We start from the raw sequence: 25657 nt of genomic DNA on the forward strand, positions 1-25657 counted from the left end.
AAGGCCCGGTGTGCATGTATTAAGGCATTCAATCTTAATATGAATAGATTTGCAACCCCTGTATGCCTTCAGCTCTGCTCCCAAAGATCTCAAATGGTGGCTGGCAGTGCTCCATCAGTGAGTGCCTGCCTCCATATCCTAATGTTTCTGCACTCCACTGTTAAGCCCTATTCCTTCCAGGTTTGGTTGCAGTACACTTTTATTAAGGCACTTCAGCTATCAGTTGCCTGCCTAAACTTAGATGATGTCCCCCCCCCCCCGCCCTGCAACTTCCTTGAGACCACCCTTGGTGGCAGGCATTTCTCCACTTTGGCACCATGCTGCAGACTCTGATGAAGCTCTGTCAGGAACACAGAGTGGACGAGAGCTAATTATAAATGTAACAAAATTGAAAAGTAATCCTTTGGCAACATCTTGTGGGTTAAGTCTGTATTACATCTCTAATAAAAGAGATAATGGAGACATGCTTCACTGGACCCTAATATGCTGAAAAGTACACCCGTGTAAGAGGCATTATAAGAGCTGAAACTCATTTGGAAAAGAGTATATTGTAAGTTGAAAATAGCTTGTGGCATGCAGATCATAACATCATCTAGCAGGATGCCATCAGAAAGTCAACATAACTAGTATTTTGGAGGAAGACCTGAGAAAGTCGTAGGGATGGTTAAACGGTAAGTGATGGCATAACAGACCATTAAATACACACAAAAAGCTTAATTATATACATATGAAATCGCTGAACAATAGTCACGTTGAATTAATCTATAATGTAAGTTTTGATCCAATCTATGGCAGTACCAATGTTAATGTAGTTCACACACGAGCTGTTCAGACTGGTGCTTTTCTGTTGTGAAGATGTGATCCCTTGAAGATAAACCGCTTTGTTTGTGCCCATGCAGACCAAAGTGCTCCCAACATCCACCTAAAATGGAAAAAGAGACACATGTTAAAGAAACACTCCAATGTTAAAAATAAATATTTATTTCTAATGCTGACGGTTTCCTTTTTTGTTTGTAGATTTAGGGCCACCTACTGTTTAAAAAAAAATAAAATAAAAAAGTGTTGTGAACAGAATACTAACTCTACTAAATTTTTATAAAATTCCTATTTACTCTGCATAGCTATAACCAACATTAATCATAAGTTACTTAAGATGGCCGCTGGGGAGTTTCCCCTGTCATCGACTAACACCTTCAATTAACAAGATGGTGCTGGAATCTGGAGGAGAGCTCCATGATGTCAGTGATGTCACACCCAGTAGAATGAGCAATTGATGAACCACTTAACACCTAACAGAGGAAAATACATCAATAATTGGTTATCTATAATTATGCATATTATTTATTACTGCTTTATAAGGGGCCTACCAGCCCCCCCGGAATAAACATTCCTGACTTTTTTCATTAACCTAGAAACCTGTGTCTGGTGTGAATTACTCAGTAAAGCGTGCACGCACAATACATCTAATTTGAAAAGGGGCAGATACACAAATTTATCAAACCTTTGTATTGATCCACGGCAAATAGTTTCCCCTTTTTCATGCCACAGCTCTGCTTTACTCCCAGGATGTCATTAAAAGGACACTCTAGGCACTTTAACAACTTAATTTTATTGTAGTTGTTATAGTACCCAAACCCAATTTTAAACTAAATAAGCATGGTTTCAAGCCATGCATCCAAGCCCTCTGGATACGAGAGCCAGGAATCTGATTTAATCTTATTTATTGTATATGTCCATACCATCTTTATGGAACATTGTTTATGAAGATTTAAAGAACTTTTACTGTCACTTAATGTTATTTCTTCTTCACTTAAACTGTGTTGTTATATTTGGGTAAGGTTACTAAAACACCCATCTGCATAGCAATGCTGTGACCATATGGCCCAGCTCCCAAAAGGTCATGTGAGTGGACGTCTGTAGGTGTTATTGCGTCCCTTTCCTGGCAGTCAATGCTCGAAGCCCATGATGCTTCTGTGGACATGCGTGATATATAGTATCTCACATATAGTACATATAGTACACTTCTACTTTACATTGTAGCAGAGTGTCATTTCTTCAGTGTTGTCACATGAAAAGATATAATAAAATATTTACAAAAATGTGAGGGGTGTACTCACTTTTGGGAGATACTGTAAGTAACTATGTTAATTTTGTTTGTGTGTATGTATGTGTGTGTAGGTCTCGATAACCATATGTGTTCCCATGTGGCTCGAACTCTGGGCCCGCGTCTCCTGCCCTATCCCCTCCGTGGTGGTGGCCGTGGAAGTGAGAGGTCTAGTGGTGAGGCGCAGGATACAAGTGTGTACATATTAGCTGAACAAAAGAACATAAACAAATAATCTTGTTATCAACTTTAGGGGATATAGAGCAACGTCCGGTAAGGCTTCAGCTCGAACAAGTTAATGGTAAGTATAGTATGAACGGTCTAGCGCTGTAGACCTGCAGTGGGAGTTCATATGGTGGCCGCCTTGTTGGTGTCTGCTGGGGGCCTCCTGAGTACGAATGGGGCTGTGCCAGCTGGGTCACAGGTGTGGGGTTGGGTCACCACATGCATTTGCCTATTTGTGAGTGAGTCCTGTGGGAGGCCCAACTTCACCAGCATCGCCTCTGCTTCTCCGATGTCATGGACTGGGTAGGAGGCACCGTTCTGGGTGACCACCAGCGTGTGGGCCATTTTCCATCTGTATGTGATTCCCTGCGCTCGCAGGAACATGGTGAAGGGCTGCATCATTTTTCGCCACGCTAGGGTGCTCCCCGAGAGATCCACATAGAAGGTGAGAAGAGAGTTCTCAAAGTGGTAAGGCGTCTGTCCTCTGAGAAAGTCCAGCACCGCGGCCCTCTCCTGTCCAGCCTGGAAGCGAACAATCAAGTCCCTTGGGGCTGTGATAGGGGCCCGGGCCGCTCTGGGGATCCGAAACATTACGTCTATTGCCACAGACTTGGCTTGTCTGGGAGTTAGGATTGCACATAGGAAGCGTCTGATGAAGTGTGGTAATTCCGCGTCCGGAACAGCCTCTGCCACCCCTCTAATCTTGAGGTTATTGCGGTGTCTGGAGTCCTCCATAGCTGCATACCTCTGCTCAAGAGAGGTGTGTTTTTGGAGCGTGTGCAGCTCCTGTTGCAATTGAGTGAGTTGTGTTGTGGTGGTGCGGGAATTCTCCTCTAGCGTGCCCATGCAGCCTGTGAGGAGCGTGGCTACATCCACGTGGATGTCGCGCCTGAGGCCTGCCAGCAGTTCTTGCATATCTGCCTTAGTAACCGGCACTGCATCTATTTTAGGCTCAGTAGGCGCAGGGGGCAATGTCTGTGCATGTGGTGCACGTAAGTGAAAGTCTTCCGACCCCAGGGTCTGGTAGTCGGAGAAGTCGAAGCTCTCTCCCATGTAGTGTGGCAGCTGGGATTGCCAGGCGCCATGTGCCTGCCGCCATAGGTCCCCTATGGTCGTTCCAGTTCTTGGTTTGTCTGGTTTTTGCTTTTTGGTCGTGACCGTGACTGTTGGTGCTAGTTGGGGATCCAGAGGGTGTCACGGCAAGGGTGTATAATTTATTATTACACCCTTGGAATATTATCCTTTAATGTAATTTGTGTAGTAAATGGCACAAATTACAGAGATGTTATTGCTGAGGTCAACAGGGGTTACATCTTTTGAAGCTGGGACCCCCACAGAGGTCAGTTGACAGTTGGCTCCCAGACTTTGTGTCGTCTAGTCCTTGGAGAAGAGGGATTATTATTACGCTGCCTGTGTTTTTACCTGTTTTATCCTGACTACCAGCAGAGATACCGTGATTATACTGCTACTCCGCTACAGTGAGTAATTAGGACTTCTGTATTTTATCCTTTTTGTTTTTATCTGTTGTTGGTGTAAATAACTTGTTTATCATATATTGTTATATGCACTGTTATATGTGACTATTCTTTGTTCATAATAAACATTCATTTATTAAGTTCTGCCTTTGTCTGGTTAAGAATCACGTTACCTGAAGAGACTAGTTAGTATTTTTGTAATTCCTTAAGTATTGTACTAAGTAATATTTGGTGGGTTTTATTGTTGATTTACCTGGGGGACCAAGGCACCCCATTTATAAATTGTCTTGGTGGTGGCAGCGTTAAAATAGTAATAGTTATATTATGTTTAAGTGTGGGTGGTGTTAAAAGGGGGGATTTTGTCATTATTTCCGGTCTAGTGAAGACAAATAGTGTACTTTAACCCTTTCACCACAACAACTACGTCACACTCTTGGAGTAGGGTGCGTTCGTGACAGAGGGGACTGTTATTTTGGGGGTAAATGCTTGATTTTTTATCTTTTGAGGCCTTGTGGTCGGAGCTTGAGAGATATATATGACCGCTCCGTTCAATTGCCTGGCTCCGCCCCCCAGATTGTCTATATCATTTGATGGTTCAGAGGTATTTGCTCCATTGGGTGAAATTTAGTATACATGTTCACCCATACTTATAATATTAGCCAAGCATTTGATGTATTACCTGGATGAGTGAAGCTATTGTAAAAGTTGGACTGATGTATGTAATGCCATTCTGGGATGTAGTAAGGCAGGTCACTCCTGAAGTCACCGTCCCAGCCATGGTCACCAACCCAGCTGTAGAGAGAGCTGTATAGTATACTAGGTAAGGTAACATATGCAATGTTTTATTCCCATATACAGTATTTTCAAATTATATACATAGAGGTATATTACTGAAAACATCTACTTTCAACCAAAAGGCAACTGCACACATAAAAGGAGCACTCCAAGTACCGTTAGAACTATAGCACACAGTAGTGGTTATGGTGCCAAGAGTGACCTGGTGCCCCCATTGTAAGTAAACAAACCATTTAGGAACAGTCTGACATCTTACCTAGTGTCTGCTAGGCGCAGCTCCCCTCCTCCACTACTTCCGACATCGAGCCAGAAGTACCTGCTTAGGAGTTTCCGTTAGCTCTCTTGAACTAAGCCCTCAGTGCAGGGCTAACACATTGGGCGACTTCCTCACTGCCAGGCTTAGCTCAGACAGAGTGTTTCTTCGCATATTTATTTGTTATACAATCTAAGTGACGTATTATCAAAAACACTTACCATCTGAAATATTTCCATTGTTCATACTGCAGAGTGTCCCCAAAGCTGGGTTCTCCATTGTTTGAGGAAGACAGATAGGCATAATGGTGGAGCTGAATAAAGCAGGAGTTGATAGTAAAACCAGAGCGATGTCATTAGTTAGAGGTGATGCTGTGTAGTTGGGATTCTGGATAATGTTTGCTACTTTCCACACTGTATTAGCTGAATAGCTACTACCCAAGGTCACACTTAGAAGGGAGAGATCCCTAAATTTGAAACAAAAAAGTGCTGCAGTTAATATAATAAACAAAAACAGTAGATAGAGATATTTATATTTGTTCTTCTCATCCATTCTTTTCTTTTCCAACTCTATATACCATACGCATTACAAATTCTTATAGTAGGAGACACGCTACTGTCCCTTACTGTTTTTAAGGTTGTAGACAAAAGAGGGCTCTTCCTGGCACCAGTACGTCTTCCCCCTTCAGTTGCACTAGTAATGCAAACATTTTTATATTTCATTATAAAGAACTATGCCAGCCATTCTGGACAGGAATGATAGCTTTGAATTAGACCTGCAGCACTCTGAGCATATCACTGCCATCAGGGTTGGCTTGAATTACGCTTCAGAATTAACATGGAAGTGTAGTTTCTGCATTAACAGTGAGTTTGAAGAGAGGGCAGAATATGGATGCCAGAGAGGAGATATCTGTTTTTCTTTTTTCCCATTTATGATATTTATTGTTTTTAAAGCATATTACGGGATACAGAAGAAAGAAAAGGGAGGCGGAAATAAAAATCAAGTGATACAACAGCAATATCAATATCCAAGAACATTCCGAGATTCAACACATTAGTTCAGAAAATGTATATTAGTGTTAGACATCCTGTCCTGAATTCTCAGCGTTCCCTGTGAGATCTCACAGAATGTCCACCAGCCCCCATACACAGCCCACATTCATATACAATACCACAAGCTACTCATGAACATATACAATGTAACAGCCCACATACACACAAATACAACACTGCAAAGCATCGGAAGCACCCATTAATAACACAAGCAGGATACATCCACATACACAACTCGATTGAAAAAAAATAAAAAATAGGACCAGCACACCAAGGGAATTCAAGATCTGATTTTGGCACAGTACTACTAAACGGTTGCCTACCCCTGTAATAAAGCATGGTACAAAAAAACAAAACAAATTATGGTGTGTCAAAAACCAATCACCAATTAGCTGAATGGCAGGGTGGTAGACATCCCTGGATGTACCAAATTGTATTACTGTGCACAGAGCTCCCCTTAGTGTGAAAGTCTATATAGATAAGGTCAGTTGTTAACCTACATTTATGAATTATTACTATAAATTGTACAGTCAAGTTTAAAATAAAAATAAGAAATAAAGGATATCTTAAAAGTTGGGCACACACCTCTTGCTAACACAGCTTGCAGGAACAAGGACCCAGAATGCTGCTAACAGACTGCCGATGCATATAGGTGTTTGGCCTTGCTGGATGACAGACTGCCAGGGCCAGGTTTGGCCAAGACCCAGAGACGTTGGACATGGTGCTTCACCTGAAATGTAACACATTCAGAAAGGTGTGTACGTCTAAATGGTATTTTTAAGAGCATTCTTCACTAAGACTAGGACAAATCTAGAAAATATTCCACACAAACAGGCATACTCACTAAAGTAAAAGTTGATGAGAATTTCAAGTCTATTTCAAATTTAAAGTCAAAGTAGAAGAACTTACAAGTATTACTAACGTGGAGATTTTGTTTTAAAATTCTGGCTATTTTGTTCTCAAAGGGACACTCCACTGCCCAAATACAAAATAAATAAAAATCACTATTTAGTAGATATACCCCAAAATTACAGCTTGCATGCTTTTAATTATGCATTTTTTCACTGGGTGAATATCTAAAAACCTGCATTTATCCTGTCTGCTACGTCTGCAAACCCTCCCCTCCTAACCCTGCCCAGACTTTCTGTGGCTGTCCAATCACAGACTTTCCAATGCAACTCAATGAGAAGTCTGTGCAAGGCAGGGGCTATGCACAATTGCCTGTCTCATGAGTTTAGCTCCAATCCAAGAAGTAACAGGACCTGTTATCTGCTTTAAAAGCCAGGGGTGTAACCAGTAACATTTATAATAGTGTCAATTTCCATTGAAATCTGCACTTTTTTAAAAATGAAAAACAGAGGAGACACTCTTCACACATAAACTTTTCAGAAAGCTAAAGTGCATTAGGGGATGGGGTTATGCAGCCACATAAAGGGAATGCCACTAGGGTTATGAACGGAATACCCCCTTGAAAAAAGGCTAACCCAGTCAGTCAAATTGAAAATTGTCCCCAGGAGGTACCGAAAACAGGGCAGGGGAGTCCAAAACTTTAAAGCTTATAAATGTAGTATGATACGTACTCTAAAATCTTGCTTGGCAACCACAAGTACTTAAGTGGAACTTCCAATGTAAAACCGTAGACTAAGTGGTAGATAAATGGATACAATATCAATGGGTAAAATATCTACAATACACTTTCTGGATGGATTCAATGACTAAAACAAGTGTTAACTAGTGATGTTGCGAACATAAAATTTTTGGTTCGCGAACGGAGAACGCGAACTTCCGCAAACGTTCGTGAACCGGCGAACCGGGCGAACCGCCATAGACTTCAATGGGCAGGCGAATTTTAAAACCCACAGGGACTCTTTCTGGCCACAATAGTGACGGAAAAGTTGTTTCAAGGGGACTAACACCTGGACTGTGGCATGCCGGAGGGGGATCCATGGCAAAACTCCCATGGAAAATTACACAGTTGATGCAGAGTCTGGTTTTAATCCATAAAGGGCATAAATCACCTAACATTCCTAAATCACAATGGATATGGATTGACACCTGACATATGACATATTGACACCTTGACATATGGATTGACACCTGTCCTCAGAGACCCTGATACACACTGACACAGAGCAGAATAGGGACTGTTCCCCCTACATAGGGTCACTTGGCAGATATGGATTGACACCTATCCTAAGGATCCCTGATACACACTGACACAGAGCAGAATAGGGACTGTTCCCCCTACATAGGGTCAATTGGCAGATATGGATTGACACCTATCCTAAGGATCCCTGATACACACTGACACAGAGCAGAATAGGGACTGTTCCCCCTACATAGGGTCAATTGGCAGATATGGATTGGCACCTGTCCTCAGGGACCCTGATACACACTGGGGGGGGGACCTACTGTGCTCCCCCCCGCCCCCACCCCTGCGCGGTGGGTGGGGGCCATACAAATAATGTCCTCCCCCCGGCCCCCACCCCTGCGTGGTGGGTGGGGGCCATAAATCACAATGGGGGGGACCTACTGTCCTCCCCCTGCCCCCACCCCTGCGCGGTGGGTGGGGGCCATGAAAATAATGAGGGGGGGGACCTACAATCCTCCCCCCCGGCCCCCACCCCTGCACGGTGGGTGGGGGCCATAAAATAATGAGCGGCGGGTGAGGGCCCTAAATACAAATTGGGGGGGACACCTAATGACCTGCCCCCTGACCCCCATCCCTGAGCGGTGGGTGGGAGCCCTAAATACTAATTGGGGGTGGGACCTAATGTCCTCCCCCCTGGCTCCCACCCCTGAGCGGTGGGTGGGGGCCCTAAACAAGAATAAGGGGGGAGACCTAATGTCCTCCCCCATGGCCCCCACCCCTGAGCGGCGGGTGGGGGCCCTAAATACAAATTGGGGGGGACACCTTTTGTCCTCTCTTCTGGCCCCCACCCCTGAGCGGTGGGTGGGGGCCCTAAACAAGAATAAGGGGGGGAACTAATGTCCTCACCCCTGGCCCCCACCCCTGAGCGGTGGGTGGGGGCGCTAAATACTAATTGGGGGTGGGACCTAATGTCCTCCCCCCTGACCCCCACCCCTGAGCGGTGGGTGGGGGCTCTAAACAAGAATAAGGGGGCGGGACCAATTGTCCTCCCTCCTGGCCTCCACCCGTGAGCAGTGGGTGGGGGCCCTAAATACAAATTGGGGAGGGGGGGAGGGGGGGTAACATACATTCATACAATTTATATGAATGTATGTTACTTGATTGTTGTAAGTGTTGCAAATGCTTACAGCTGAATCCTGGCTATGTTTGTATACTTTTTATTTGAAATTGTATACAGTGTAACATTCTTCTTCTTTCACTGGGTAAGTATATTAGTACTAAGGCAATACTGTGCTTCGGAACTTCAGCACTTTGACACCTCGGAACTTCTGGAACTTCGGCACTGTCTTCAGCAATTCAGCACTTTTTTTTAAATTCAGACCGAAAGGAATTGCACATGTCTATAAACGGCACAAATGTTGAACTAACAGACCAGTCTGGTTTAATTTCCCTGGGCTATTGTCACACGCTGGGTGATCTTTTGTGATCTTTAAATCATTAATATTTCAGTAACCATAATAAATAGTTTGATTTATTTAAATGGCACACTCAGCTGCATACGCAATCCTAGCAAGCCAGTCAGGTTTGGGCAAAATGGCAAATTGGGTAACAAATTGTTATAACTAAAAAAATAAATCAGCACTAGTGATGTCCCGAACAGTTCGCCGGGAACCGTTTGCTGGTGAACAAAGCAGGTTCGCAGTTGCGAACACGCGCAATGTTCAGTCCGCCCCCTATTCATCATGGAGGTGGGAGGGTCTGGGAGGGAGGGTCTGCTGCTGATTGGCTGGAATGTGTCTGCTGACTGTGAGGTACAGGGTCAAAGTTTACTCAATGATGACGAATAGGGGCGGACCGAACATCGCGCGCTATGTTCGCCAGCGAACTGTTCGGGACATCACTAATGAGCACATTTCAACATTGTACCGGTAAACATGCAGCACAAATGAAATGTGATCTGCATCTTTAAAGGAACACTATAAGGTCAGGAACACAAACACGTATTACAGACACTATAGTGTTAAAACCACCATCTAGCCCCTCTGGTCTTCCCTTGTCCCTCTAAATATAGTAAAATCTTACTTTATATTCAAGTTTGCAGCAGCTGCCGCTGCCCCTGATCTGCCTGCTTGGCAGACATCATCAGAAGTGATTCTCTGGGCCAATCACAATGCGTTCACATAGGATTGGCTGAGGCAGATCAAGGGTAGAGACAGCACAAGCCAAACACAGTCCTGGCCAATCAGCATCTCCTCATAGAGATACATTGAATCAATGCATCTCTATTCGGACAGTCCAGTGTTTTCATGCAGATGGTGGAGACACTGAATGTCCGTGCTGCACACTGTGCAGCGCTGCCTCAGGAAGCACCTCTAGTAGCCGTCTGAGGAGTGTCTTGTTGAGGTATCCCCAGGCTGTAATGTAAACACTGCATTTTCTCTGAAAAGAGAAAAATCCTGAAGGGAATGATTCTACTCAATAGAACAAATACCATAGTGTAGTTGTTCTGGTGACTATAGTGTTCCTTTAACTATTCCACTTTTGTTCTGTTGACTAGAGATGTCGCGAACACAACATTTTCGGTTCACGAACGGCGGACGCGAACCGCCATTGACTTCAATGGGCAGGCGAATTTTAAAACCCACAGGGACTCTTTCTGGCCACAATAGTGATGGAAAAGTTGTTTCAAGGGGACTAACACCTGGACTGTGGCATGCCAGAGGGGGATCCGTGGCAAAACTCCCATGGAAAATTACACAGTTGATGCAGAGTCTGGTTTTAATCCATAAAGGGCATAATATTCAATCTATAACAGTGGAAAAAGTGTTTTGGTTTTAAAGGCACGCTATAGTGACACCAGATATGAGTGGCAAAGTACACTGGCAGAGGTTGGTAGAGTACACGCTGAAGGCCTGACACCCAGACGCTTGCAGACAACTAACTGCTATTCAATCTATTACAGTGACATTTTTTTTTATTTTTAAATGCAAGCTTAAGCTATTGTGACACCAGATATGAGTGGTGGCACTGGGCAAGTGGGCACAGTATCCACTGTGAGCCTGACACAGAAGCTGGCAGGCAGGCAACTGCAATTACATTACACAGAAAAAAAAAAAAAGCAGTCCTAAAAAGGGCTTTTGGGGGTGCTGTCCTTACAGCAGAGATCAGATGAGTCCTTCAGGACTGTAGTGGACACTGAATACCCTAGCCTAGCTATCAATTTCCCTATCAAATGAGCAGCAGCTACACTTTCCCTCCTCTATCTAAGAATGCAGCTTCAGAATGAATCTAAAATGCTGTACAGGAGGTGGGAGGGTCTGGAAGGGAGGGTCTGCTGCTAATTTGCTGGAATGTGCCTGCTGACTGTGAGGCACAGGGTCAAAGTTTACTCAATGATGATGAATAGGGGGCGGATCGAACAGCGCATGTTTTTCGCCCACCGTGGCGAACGCGAACATGCTATGTTCGCCAGGAACTATTCGCCAACGAACCGTTCGGGACATCACTACTGGTGACTATAGAGTTCCTTTAACTATTTTCTCAACTCTAAGTATACATCAGATACTTACAACAAATCGCATAACATTTTCACATTTTAAAACTCTTCTGTTTTATTTTTGTAATTTAATATAGTTAAGCTGCTCCTTTTGTATATGTCTGCGAAAATTTCAAGTAAGGGAACTAATTATCTCATTGCATTGAGAAGCATACAGGGAGTTCAGAAATATTAGGCAAGTTTGAGGATTAATTTTATTATTGAACAACAACCATGTTCTCAATGAACCCAAAAAACTCATTAATATCAAAGCTGAATATTTTTGGAAGTAGTTTTTAGTTTGTTTTTAGTTATAGCTATTTTAGGGGGATATCTGTGTGTGCAGGTGACTATTACTGTGCATAATTATTAGGCAACTTAACAAAAAACAAATATATACCCATTTCAATTATTTATTTTTTACCAGTGAAACCAATATAACATCTCAACATTCACAAATATACATTTCTGACATTCAAAAACATAACAAAAACAAATCAGTGACCAATGTAGCCACCTTTCTTTGCAAGGACCCTCAAAAGCCTGCCATCCATGGATTCTGTCAGTGTTTTGATCTGTTCACCATCAACATTGCGTGCAGCAGCAACCACAGCCTCCCAGACACTGTTCAGAGAGGTGTACTGTTTTCCCTCCTTGTAAATCTCACATTTGATGATGGACCACAGGTTCTCAATGGGGTTCAGATCAGGTGAACAAGGAGGCCATGTCATTAGATTTTCTTCTTTTATACCCTTTCTTGCCAGCCACGCTGTGGAGTACTTGGACGCGTGTGATGGAGCATTGTCCTGCATGAAAATCATGTTTTTCTTGAAGGATGCAGACTTCTTCCTGTACCACTGCTTGAAGAAGGTGTCTTCCAGAAACTGGCAGTAGGACTGGGAGTTGAGCTTGACTCCATCCTCAACCCGAAAAGGCCCCACAAGCTCATCTTTGATGATACCAGCCCAAACCAGTACTCCACCTCCACCTTGCTGGCGTCTGAGTCGGACTGGAGCTCTCTGCCCTTTACCAATCCAGCCACGGGCCCATCCATCTGGCCCATCAAGACTCACTCTCATTTCATCAGTCCATAAAACCTTAGAAAAATCAGTCTTGAGATATTTCTTGGCCCAGTCTTGACGTTTCAGCTTGTGTGTCTTGTTCAGTGGTGGTCGTCTTTCAGCCTTTCTTACCTTGGCCATGTCTCTGAGTATTGCACACCTTGTGCTTTTGGGCACTCCAGTGATGTTGCAGCTCTGAAATATGGCCAAACTGGTGGCAAGTGGCAACTTGGCAGCTGCACGCTTGACTTTTCTCAGTTCATGGGCAGTTATTTTGCGCCTTGGTTTCTCCACACGCTTCTTGCGACCCTGTTGACTATTTTGAATGAAACGCTTGATTGTTCGATGATCACGCTTCAGTAGCTTTGCAATTTTAAGAGTGCTGCGTCCCTCTGCAAGATATCTCACTATTTTTGACTTTTCTGAGCCTGTCAAGTCCTTCTTTTGACCCATTTTGCCAAAGGAAAGGAAGTTGCCTAATAATTATGCATACCTGATATAGGGTGTTGATGTCATTAGACCACACCCCTTCTCATTACAGAGATGCACATCACCTAATATGCTTAATTGGTAGTAGGCTTTCGAGCCTATACAGCTTTGAGTAAGACAACATGCATAAAGAGGATGATGTTGTCAAAATACTCATTTGCCTAATAATTCTGCACTCCCTGTAGTCACAGATTGTTGACACCATTTGTTGAAGAATTACAAAGTAAGATCGAGAGCCACAGCACAGTTAGCCTGCCGTGTGTATGGCTATAGTATAGACAATTGATAAACAGCTAAGGAATATTACCTCCCACGACCACGCTGTTAGTATCCATGGTTATATTCATGTCACCCAGGCTTCCATTGAAGCTTTTAAGAACCTGTGCCACAGCATCTCCATTAATTACATAATCTGCTGCACTATCATTGCAGAATAGCAACTGGACATGGGCAGTAAGCGGGTCTGGGCTGCAATAAAAGATAGCTTAGTTAAACGTACACTTCACATAGATTAAACAAATGGTTAATATTTTACTAGCTATTAACATGCAGCTCTTTGCATGCACTCTGGCTTTTCCAAACCATGTCAAAGTCATGCAGTATTTTTATTTATACTTATAAAGCATCATCATGTTCTGTGGTGCTGTGCAATGGGTAGATAAAACGTATAAATAAGAGAAGATCACATTAGACTGTATACAAACACAATAACAGGTGACGTGGGCCCAGATCAAACAAGCCTATTGTTTAGAGAACATTTGAAGAACCTTGCTGACATGCTGATACATACATTATATTCAGGGCCGGCGCGTCCATAAGGCGGCACAGGCGGCCGCCTTAGGGCGCACCGTCTCCGGGGGCGCAAGGTTTCAGTGACCGGCAGGAGGGAAGCTCTCCCTCCTGCCAGGTCACCTTCTGGACCCCCGGTGCGGCGTGCGGCAGTGCTATGACGTCATATTCCGGCTCCCGTGGCATTAGCAGACAGCGCGCAAGGGAGCAGAGCGGTGAGATTAGAGCTCCCTCGCCGCGTCTGATCACAGCACTGCCGCACGACGCCCAGCAGCCCCACTGGACCCCAGGGAATGATTCATCATCCACACCAGCTCTCCAGGTAGGGAGGCTGGGTGGAAAATGTTTATTTATTAAAATAATTAGTGAGTGTACGTGTGTCTGTGAGAGAGTGAGTGAGTGTGTGTGTGAGTGTCTGTGTGTCTGTGAGTGAGTGAGTGTGAGTGTGTGTGAGTGTCTGTGTGTCTGTGAGTGACTGTGTGTGAGTGTATGTGTGTCTGTGAGTGAGTGTATATGTGTGTCTGTGAGTGAGTGTGTATGTGTGTCTCTGTGTGAGTGAGTGTCTGTGTGTCTGTGAGTGACTGTGTGTGAGTGTATGTGTGTCAGTGTGTGAGTGTATGTGTGTCTGTGAGCAGGGCCGCCACCAGAAATTTTGGGGCCCCTGACAAAGCACAAAGTTTGGGACCCCCCCTCCCTGCCCGGCCGGCCTGCCTCCCCCCAAATGAATGCAGTATGTGTGTTAGTGTAGTGGATGAAGAGTGTGTGTTAGTGTAGTGGATGAAGAGTGTGTGTTAGTGCAGTGGATACAGTGTGTATGTTAGGGCAGTGAATGCAGTGTGTGTTAGTGCAGTGAGTGTTAGTGCAGTGAATGCAGAGTGTGTGTCAGTGTAGTGAATGCAGTGTGTGTCAGTGCAGTGGATGCAGTGTGTGTGTGTTAGTGCAGTGTGTGTCAGTGCAGTGAATGCAGTGTGTGTGTCAGTGCGGTGGATGCAGTGTGTGTGTCAGTGCGGTGGATGCAGTGTGTGTGTCAGTGCGGTGGATGCAGTGTGTGTGTCAGTGCGGTGGATGCAGTGTGTGTGTCAGTGTGGTGGATGCAGTGTGTGTGTCAGTGTGGTGGATGCAGTGTGTGTGTTAGTGCAGTGAGTGTGTTAGTGCAGTGTGTGTTTGTGCAGTGAATGCAGAGTGTGTCAGTGTAATGAATGCAGTGTGTGTGTTAGTGCAGTGAATGCAGTGTGTGTGTTAGTGCAGTGAATGCAGTGTGTGTGTTAGTGCAGTGAATTCAGTGTGTGTGTTAGTGCAGTGAATGCAGTGTGTGTGTTAGTGCAGTGAATGCAGTGTATGTGTTAGTGCAGTGAATGCAGTGTGTGTTAGTGCAGTGAATGTAGTGTGTGTTAGTGCAGTGAATGCAGTGTGTGTGTTAGTGCAGTGAGTGTTAATGCAGTGAATGCAGTGCGTATGTGTCAGTGTAGTGAATGCAGTGTGTGTGTTAGTGCAGTGAGTGTCAGTGCAGTGAATGCAGTGTGTGTCAGTGCAGTGAATGCAGTGTGTGTCAGTGTAGTGAATGCAGTGTGTGTCAGTGTAGTGAATGCAGTGTGTGTCAGTGTAGTGAATGCAGTGTGTGTCAGTGTAATGAATGCAGTGTGTGTCAGTGTAATGAATGCAGTGTGTCTGTGTAATGAATGCAGTGTGTGTCAGTGTAATGAATGCAGTGTGTGTCAGTGCAATGAAGGCAGAGTGTGTCAGTGTAGTGAATGCAGTGTGTGTGTCAGTGTAGTGAATGCAGTGTGTGTGTCAGTGTAGTGAATGCAGTGTGTGTGTCAGTGTAGTGAATGCAGTGTGTGTCAGTGTAGTGAATGCAGTGTGTGTGTGTCAGTGTAGTGAATGCAGTGTGTGTGTCAGTGTAGTGAATGCAGTGTGTGTGTGTCAGTGTAGTGAATGCAGTGTGTCAGTGTAGTGAATGCAGTGTGTCAGTGTAGTGAATGCAGTGTGTGTGTCAGTGCAGTGGATGCAGTGTGTGTGTTAGTGCAGTGTGTCAGTGCAGCGGATGCAGTGTGTGTGTCAGTGCAGCGGATGCAGTGTGTGTCAGTGCAGCGGATGCAGTGTGTGTGTGTTAGTGCAGTGTGTGTCAGTGTAGTGAATGCAGTGTGAGTGCAGTGGATGCAGTGTGTTAGTGCAGTGAGTGTCAGTGTAATGAATGCAGTGTGTGTGTCAGTGTAATGAATGCAGTGTGTGTGTCAGTGTAATGAATGCAGTGTGTGTGTCAGTGTAATGAATGCAGTGTGTGTGTCAGTGTAATGAATGCAGTGTGTGTGTCAGTGTAATGAATGCAGTGTGTGTATGTGTTTAGTAGTGTATGCATGTAAATGTAGTAATAGTAATTTAAATGTATTTTTGTTATTCCCCCCTCCCTGTTTCTTACCTGGTTCAGGAAGGGGGGAAGATCCTTTGATCCCTGGTGGTCCGGTCAGGTGGAATTGTGGGCCCCCCGGCTCCCTATACTTGCAGAGGGGGCCCAGCGGACTGCAGAAGCACTTTACAGCATTTCCTGCTCTCACTCCCGCGAGATGTGGTGTGCGCGCCGCGCGGAGCGTTGCCATGGCCGCACGTCTCGCGGGAGTTAGAGCGAGGGAAATGCTGGAAAGTGCTTCTGCAGTCCGCTGGGCCCCCTCTGCAAGTATAGGGAGCTGGGGGGCCCGCGGCTGCACATATATATAGCGATGATCGCTATATATATGTGCAGAAAGTAATTGTGGGGCCCTGGACTGCCAAAGCAGTCCGGGCCCCCCAGGACCGCCGGGCCTGTGACAACTGTCACGGTTGTCACCCCCTGATGGCGGCCCTGTCTGTGAGTGACTGTATGTGTGTCTGAGTGACTGTCTGTGTGTCTGTGAGTGACTGTGAGTGTGTGCGTGAGTGAGTGTATGTGTGTCTGTGAGTGACTGTCTTTGAGTGAGTGTGTGTGAGTGAGTGTATGTGTGTGAGTGTGTGTGTCTGTGAGTGATTATATGAGTGTGTGTGTGTGTGTCTGTGAGTGATTGTATGAGTGTTGCATGTGAGTGTATGAGTGTGTCAGTGTAGGTGTGTGTCTGTCAGTGTGTGTTTGTGAGTGTCTGTCAAATCAGTGAGAGTATCTTTGTCATTGAGTCTGTGTGTGACTATCAGTGTGTCTGTCAATGAGTGTCAATTAGTGTGTGTGTGTCAATGAATGAGTGTGTGTCATATCAGCGTGTGTTTGTCAATGAGTGTGTGTGACTGTCAGAAGAACAGTAAGGGACAGGGAAGGGAGGGGACCAATAATGGACATAGGTGAAGATGTTATTGGGGGGGGGGGGGGCGGAAAAATACATCTTCGCCTATGTACCCAAAAATCCTTGCACCGGCCCTGATTATATTTTACCTTATTAAAAAGGTAGAAGCATTGCTATATGGTTTTACCAGGCTACTGTTGAATATTCTCTTGAGCTGTAAAACAATTAAATGTAAGATTAAAATCACAAGCACTTTTTATAAAGCATATTCACTCTAGTTTTTAACATAGAAATCGCCAGTCCAATGCTTCTCATAGAGAAATGGCAATAATGAACATGGAGAAAAAGGATTTCATCCATGTACCAAAACCACTACATTCATATGTAGTGGTTATGGTGCTTAGTGTTCCTTTAAATTTCCCCGCAGGAGTGCCAAGACAGCCCACCAGTTTTGTATTTAAACACCCATTGTCGTATTGTAAAGCATTTTTCACAAATTAGAGGTTTCTTTTCCCATCCATGCACATACTTCTATAAAGGTATTACTGCAAATTATTGAGCACTTGCATACAAAGCCTGCAATCCTATACCTGTGCACCTGCTAGGTATCACATGAACCTGTTTATTCTAGACAGACCGCTATTGTTGTGGAAGAAAGCTGGACAAATTGTAAATTTTAAATCCCATATATATTTTCCGAGATGTTTGCACAATATATATATATTTTTATTTATTTATTTTATTTGTCTATTTCTGATTTTACAAAACCTGCCATATTCAAACACCTTAGATTAAATATTGTAGTGGATCCTATAATTCATACTTTTTTTTTTATCACAATCCCATCCGTGTTTCACATTACTGCAAAATATTATTAATGTGTTTCACATAGGATAACTTTGCCTGATTAAAGGACCACCCTTGTCACCCAGACCACTGCATCTCAATGAAGCGGTCTGGGACATTGGTCCTGACATTTTAACCCTGCATGGTAAAGCAGGTTTAGATTGCAGGGTTAAATCCACCTCCAGCAGTTGTCTTTCGACACCACTACAGGCGCTTCCACTGCCCTGAATAAGTAAAATGCGGTCATGTGACGTAGAAGCTCAGAGGAATGCATTAAAATCAATAAGATGCAATGGATGCGCATGCAGTGCTCTCTGCGCATGTGCATCAGCTCCCTTGTATTGAATGCATTAATATATTAAATATAATGATTGTGGGCATCGTCGGTGCAAAAGTCTGAGGTACGTTGATACATTGGTTTATGTTGGTCCCATAGGAAACTCTAGGAGTTAAAAGGACAAGTGAACTGCCAGTGTTTATACTATCTGTTAAATGATAATGAAATAAACTTACCATCTTCCCTATCCGTTTGGCTTCTACTTGGAAACCAGTAGTTGATGTGTCATTGTACTGGGTTTGATACAATTCATTTAAAAGTTTGAAGGATCCCATATACACTTGGTATGTGTTATTGCAATGTGTAGGGTCGGTATTCCCAATACACAGTCCACATGCTGATCCCAGTAAGTATGTGCTGGAGGATTCAGAAGTTATTGCACTGACTGCATAGGAAGAGAAATTAAAGGTGCGTCCAAATCCATTGAGGATAACAGGAAACTCTGGATGGGGGAAAAACAAAGTTTCTGTTAAATAAAGTGTTGAAAATGACTGTACATAAGAGTGATTAGATTAGATGTTCTAATGGCATTGCAGTGGTTTAGAACACCTGTTTTTTAAAGGAGTAAATAATTTGCTATATAGAGAGACTGAATCATTGTAGTTGTAGCACATTAGATGTGTGATAGTACACAAGTGCCATATTAATTTCATACAGTGTAGTCATACAGTGTAGTCATGCGATCTATGGATATATTGCCCTTTGCATATCGTCCATAAAATGATAACATGTTCTCAACAAGTTACCGTATATAAAAGTAAAATGTAATACTGTCTTATGCCTCCCAACATTTAAAATGGAATACATATGTATTCCAAGGGGGGGTATCTGCAGAAATAGGTGGAGGATGGGGTATTTTGGTGACCCAAACTTCTGCTGATAACGATTATGTTTTACTGTACACATTAATGTGGAAATAAAACATTTTATTATTATAAAAAAAGGTATAAAACCAGTCACTACAACACACATTGTAATATTTATAGCTGTGGAATTCTTACCAGTTGTGCATGCCAGGATGACACACTGCCCAGTTAGGAAGCCAAGCAGGACTGCCCATGCCCAGAACACAATTGAAGTGTCATTTGTTTGGGATGGAATGCTCTAACATTCTTGCTTACTGTAGAACAGTGGTTCCCAACCCAGTCCTCAAATACCCCCTAACAGTCCAGGATTTAGGGATTACCCAGTTGTGTCTAAGGTGTTAAAAAAAAAAAAAAACTTTAGACACAACAGGGTAATCCCCAAATCCTGGACTGGTTAGTGGTGCTTGAGGACTGGGAACCAGTGCTGTAAAGTAAGCCTGTCTAAACAAAACACTTTTCCCTGTTGTTCCCAAGTGTAAAACAGGAGAAAAATCTCAGGATGGAAGAACAAGCATCCCGCATGTGGGACTATTTTGCCAGATTCAAGACTGTTGGAAAGTATGTTTTTAGGTACTTTTAAATTCCATTATCATCGAAATTATCATAATTTAGCTGTATAGTGCTAAGCAAATAAGGCTAGTAAGAGCTTTACTGAAATTCTATACTTGCCTGTAGCTCAACTGGCAGCTCCCTGATCGGACCCATAGAGCTAACACCACAGCACAGATTGTCCGGGAACAAGCCGGAGCATATACAACATATTTTAAGTGTGTTTATTTTATTACTATCATTTAGCTGGTAGTTTACAAACTAATTACATTTTAATTTGCTCTATCAATATAAACGTATGGCATTTTAAATGAGTAATCAATAAATCTGTGGGTGCATACACCCTAATGAAATATGGTGTCAACACTGATACAACTATTTGCAGAATTAAATGAGCCTGTTATATAATTATTTACAGTATAACTTTATGGAGTGTTTATAGCTCCCCTCTTCTGTGTTGTTACCTGGTACTGGTTAAAGGAGTCATTAGTGCTATTTAGGACTTAGCTTGTTTAAAAAAGAATAGATGGGGGGCGGAGCCAAGCAACTGACCTGAATGGTCGCATGCTGTCCGAGCTCTGCACCAAACCAACACCCAGGGGCCCACTATCACAGCCCAAACCCAGAAAATGGCACCAAGCAGACCCACAGACAGCTGGCAGCAAAATGGTCCGAAAAACAAAAAAGCATAAATATTGGGCAGACAAATCGCAAAGCATGAATATTGGAGATCTCTGGAGACAAGCGCACAGAGCAATTGGCCCAAACATGGCCGCCTACACTGACGAATGCTCAGATGTCTCAAAAGATTTCCTAGTAGGAGTGGATGCGGAGCACTTACCTGTCATGAGGGCACCTCTCCAGACTCCTCCACAGCCAGACTTATCTCCGGTGACCACAGCGGCCATGAAGGAACTACAGACCGACATGGCCGAAATCCATAAGGAGCTGCAGGGCTTCACAGGCCGCTTGGGTACTCTAGAGGATGATTCCCACTATAACACAAAACAGACCCAGCTCCTGCAGCAAGCAGTGCAAGATTTGCAGCAGCAGCACCTTAAATATGACCAGCGCTTCGTGACACTGGAGGACTAGAGGCGCAGCCTGAATGTCAAGATAAGAGGTATCAGAGAGGAGATACCAGATGCCGAAATACCACACTTGGTAAGGCGACTCATGCAGGCCCTCCTGCCTCCCAAGCTGGCTAAGCAAGTGACCATAGAGGGGATGTTTCACCTGCCAAGACCAGCCAAGGCCCCAACATCGGCACCGAGAGATCTCCTGGTGTGCTTCCAAACCCACAAGGGCAAATCAGCAGTGATACAAGCAACACAAAACCACTCGCCCTACCTATTGATAACGTGCAGCCTCGTTTTATGCGGACCTGTCTAAGTCCACACTAGCATGGCGGTGCTCACTTCAGCCCTTCACGACTCTCTTATGCTAGCACAACATCAAATACAACTGGAAGGGAACTCGAACACTGCTGGTCCACTACAGCAACTCTTCCTCCACCATACAGGACATGCAAGGGGCAAAGGATCTGCTGCCTACCTTGGGGTTTCAACTGGACTCCCTAGCCCTGGCGGAAAAAGGTGCCAAACCGGTGCCACCTTGCCATATTTAAGGATACCAAAAGGGAGCCATCTACTAAACTGCTCCCTAATTTGGTATCCTTAAATATACACAATAGAAATTCCACATTAGGGTACCATACTAGGGAGCTATCTACAGAAAAAACATATAGACCAAAATTAAGAAAATACCGAACTCAAAATATTGGGTGAATTTCACTTGAACTGAATAAATTATTGTCAGAAATTAGGTTTACCTAAAAAAAAAAAAAAATTTTGTTCAAATGTACTCAGGAAAAACCAACATTTTCCACCGTGCCCAAATATACCCCTTTCTTATGTAGACTCTGAAACTGGCATTAAAATCATGAAACTCATCACATTTTTCCAGTTTCCAGCTTTGTGCACAAACATGTGGGTCTTTATTGGTGCAAACATTTACTGTGCGTTTTTACATTTACTGAGGCTTTTTGACTTACACCTTTTCACAACTTCATTTTATTTTATACTACAATATTAAAAGTACAAAATGCTGTTCGCAAATTGTTTACGTTACATTCCGATTATTGTTACCTGACAATTGTCTGTATGCTTTTTGTAAATACAAAAATAAAGAATTATAAAAAAAATAAAAGTACAAAATGCTTATGGGCATCATCATAAGAAATATGAGCTTCAGTTTGTTTATATTATTTAATAACAATAATATTAGCTTGGCTCAGGGATTTGTTCATAATGCATATTATATAATTCAGTTATCAATATAACAGCACCAAATATTTGATGAACATGTAAAGAAAGTCTACTTTTCTGAAGATTCCTGCATTCGTACCATTTAGTAAATAATGTCCAGTATGCTGTGTAGTAGAAGGATACAGTAGATATAAATGCTAGCATTATAAGAATATATTTTAGTTATTCTTACCCAAAAAGATCCTTGCACAAAGGACTAGGCCTGCTACTATCAACAGCAAAATGAATCCACTTAGACACTCAATGCAACAGAAGCAGCAACTAGTGCAGCACACAGAGCAACATCCTTTGCGCTGTGAAAATACAAAAAGAAAACAGGTTTGACTAATTATTATTTCCATCAATGACATATCAGTAATGGTAAATGAGTTGCATGTGTGAATGGATGCAGAATCACAAGACACTAGGATTGCCAACGTGTAGTATATTCTGTAGAGTTGTGCTGATTAAATACATGTAAACAGTATTTTTCACAAGTGTCCACCTTTAACCCCTTAAGGACCAAACTTCTGGAATAAAAGGGAATCATGACATGTCCTTAAGGGGTTAAGCATACTTTTAGGTCACTTGCAGGCAACTAGTGATGTCGCGAACATTAAATTTTCCGTTCGCGAATGGCGAACACGAACTTCCGCAAATGTTCGCGAACGGGCGAACCCGGCGACCCGCCATAGACATCAATAGGCAGGCGAATTTTAAAACCCACAGGGACTCTTTCTGGCCACAATAGTGATGGAAAAGTTTTTTCAAAGGGACTAACACCTGGACTGTGGCATGCTGGAGGGGGATCCATGGCAAAACTCACATGGAAAATTACATAGTTGATGCAGAGTCTGGTTTTAATCCATAAAGGGCATAAATCACCTAACATTCCTAAATTGTTTGGAATAACGTGCTTTAAAACATCAGGTATGATGTTGTATCGATCAGGTAGTGTAAGGGTTACGCCCGCTTCACAGTGACAGACCAAACTCCCCGTTTAACGCACCGCAAACAACCGCAAACAGTCCATTTGCACAACCGCAAACTCCCCATTTGCACAAGGTTGGATACCAAGCTAGCCATGTCCCGTTCCTTGTCCTCACTGATGTCATTGAAGGTCTCTTCCTCCACCCAGCCATGTACAACACCAAGGGTCCCCGAAAGGTGACAAGAAGCCCCCTGTATTTTTTTTTTTAAATGTACACTACTGTTACACCAGATATGAGTTGCACTGGTGTGACACTGTGCCCTGGCAGGCCCTGAAACGCACACGTGTGAAGGAAACTGACTGCTATTATTTCACAGTCAAATTTCTAGTTTTTTTTTTTTATGTACACTACTGTTACACCAGATATGAGTTGCACTGGTGTGACACAGTGCCCTGGCAGGCCCTGAAACGCACACATGTGAAGGAAACTGACTGCTATTATATTACAGTCAAAAAAGTTTTGTTTTTTTTAAATGCAAGCTATTGTGACACCAGATATGAGTGGTGGCACTGGGACCACCTTAAAAATATTGGATATCGCTAAAAATCATGATCACTATATACTTTCTCTACAAACCTCCAAAACGAACCAAACTACTCATCCATCCGCTATACCACTTTATCCCACCTAGAACTAGTGCCCAGTTAAAATACTTGACTCTTACTTACCCACACTCAGTCATGCCACACACATTTCACCACTACTCTCATTGAATCCCTCTGACAACGGCTAAATTCATCTTCTACATCAGAACACTACTTCTAAGATTGGGTTGCATCCATGTCTCGGGTCTTTCATTTAGAATAGGGGCAGCTTCGGTCTCCTTCAACACTGACACTCCAGTGCATATTATTAAAAGATTGGGCAGATGAAAATCCTCAGTCTACAACCGATATATTCCTCATCCAGAGAAAGAAATGAGGAACGCTTTTAAAAGTTTGGCTTTGTAAATTTGATGCAATAAGTGTGTTTTTCTTTAATACCTTTTCAGCCTCTTTGCATGAACCCGATTTACATATATTACTAATATGTTTCTGAACATATATATTATATTATTCACTCACTCACTCACTCAGGTCCAACGATAAATTACTATGGGGGATAATGTATAATAAACACAGGTTACTGGTTATGGGGGGATAATATATAATAAACACATGACATGCGCACAGTCGTTATTCGGCTTGTGGCATTTTCTTCCCCATAACCCACCAATAAACACAGACACCAATTTTCTGTTGGAAAATAAAAGTCCACAGCTTTATTTAAATTTTTCCATAAACAAGATAACAAATTGGGGTCATTGCCAAATAAATTAATTTACCCCCACCCCCATCCGTACAGCATTAACCCAGACAATGACCCCATACCATAAACAATATATAACAATATAAATAACACATAAATATATAACACACGGCCTACCAAAGAGGCCCCATAATTGTAACTTTATTAACTGTAGGGGTGTACCGAGACACCCCTACACCACCAGGTTCGGAGCCACCGATGAGCTCGAACCAACAGACCACTTCCAACTCTGGCCTAATTCAACTTAAGCTTAGCCTAGCCACTTGCTAATCCACTTCCATCCCAATTACCCTAGCCCTATCCCGCCGCTGTGACAAAACGGGACCTGCTAAAAACCTAGGGAGGGTGGGAGGGACAATTAACAGGTAAGTGCGGATTCTGAATTAAAATGGCCGTTTGCTAAAATGGCCGCTTAATATACTCGCACTTTTCCACACCCTTTTGCATGCTCCACCCTAAACCCCACCCCCGAATCTATAGCTCCACCTGCCTACTCCTTGGCTCTGTCAAGGCCCATTCCCCTGACTGCGCTGATCCATGGGCTTCATGACATGCGCACAGTCGTTATTCGGCTTGTGGCATTTTCTTCCCCATAACCCACCAATAAACACAGACACCAATTTTCTGTTGGAAAATAAAAGTCCACAGCTTTATTTAAATTTTTCCATAAACAAGATAACAAATTGGGGTCATTGCCAAATAAATTAATTTACCCCCACCCCCATCCGTACAGCATTAACCCAGACAATGACCCCATACCATAAACAATATATAACAATATAAATAACACATAAATATATAACACACGGCCTACCAAAGAGGCCCCATAATTGTAACTTTATTAACTGTAGGGGTGTACCGAGACACCCCTACACCACCAGGTTCGGTGCCACCGATGAGCTCGAACCAACAGACCACTTCCAACTCTGGCCTAATTCAACTTAAGCTTAGCCTAGCCACTTGCTAATCCACTTCCATCCCAATTACCCTAGCCCTATCCCGCCACAGCCCGAGACTTGATCCCTTAATGTCTCGAGCGCCCCCCACCACACAGAAATAGGGCCCGGGAGATCCCTTCCTGAAAACCGAGGTTTAGCAAGTCACAACCTACCTCCGAAAGGTGCACCCCATCCTTACGATAATACCCAGGTAACATACCCTCTAGCTCCCAATGCCTTACCGGGACCCCGCCTGACCTCCTAACGAAAACTGACATGGCCTTATTAACCTTCCCCCGGCATCTCGACACCGCCGCTGTGTCCCTGGCGTGTCTCCAATTAAATCTAGGCACCATCTCAGACCACACTATAACCACCCCCGGCACCCTCTCCCGGA

The 25657-nt window shown here is 43.5% G+C and overlaps 1 protein-coding gene across 1 annotated transcript in view; it reads right to left on the minus strand.

Annotated features, from left to right (window-relative positions):
• Nucleotides 1–239: 239 nt before the first annotated feature.
• LOC134593228 (chymotrypsin-C-like) overlaps nucleotides 240–25657 on the minus strand; it is a 34422-nt gene continuing 9004 nt past the window's right edge. Inside the window, exons 2-9 of the mRNA XM_063444571.1 lie at nucleotides 22216–22336; nucleotides 18478–18743; nucleotides 17268–17332; nucleotides 13389–13549; nucleotides 6490–6634; nucleotides 5074–5318; nucleotides 4484–4608; nucleotides 240–922 (exon numbers count right to left, since the gene is read on the minus strand). Coding sequence (XP_063300641.1) covers nucleotides 758–922; nucleotides 4484–4608; nucleotides 5074–5318; nucleotides 6490–6634; nucleotides 13389–13549; nucleotides 17268–17332; nucleotides 18478–18743; nucleotides 22216–22336 — 1293 coding nt within the window. The 3' untranslated portion in view covers nucleotides 240–757. The remainder of the gene's footprint in view (nucleotides 923–4483; nucleotides 4609–5073; nucleotides 5319–6489; nucleotides 6635–13388; nucleotides 13550–17267; nucleotides 17333–18477; nucleotides 18744–22215; nucleotides 22337–25657) is intronic.

The sequence above is a fragment of the Pelobates fuscus genome, chromosome 1 (genome assembly GCF_036172605.1).
Source record: "Pelobates fuscus isolate aPelFus1 chromosome 1, aPelFus1.pri, whole genome shotgun sequence".
NCBI lineage: Eukaryota > Metazoa > Chordata > Amphibia > Anura > Pelobatidae > Pelobates > Pelobates fuscus.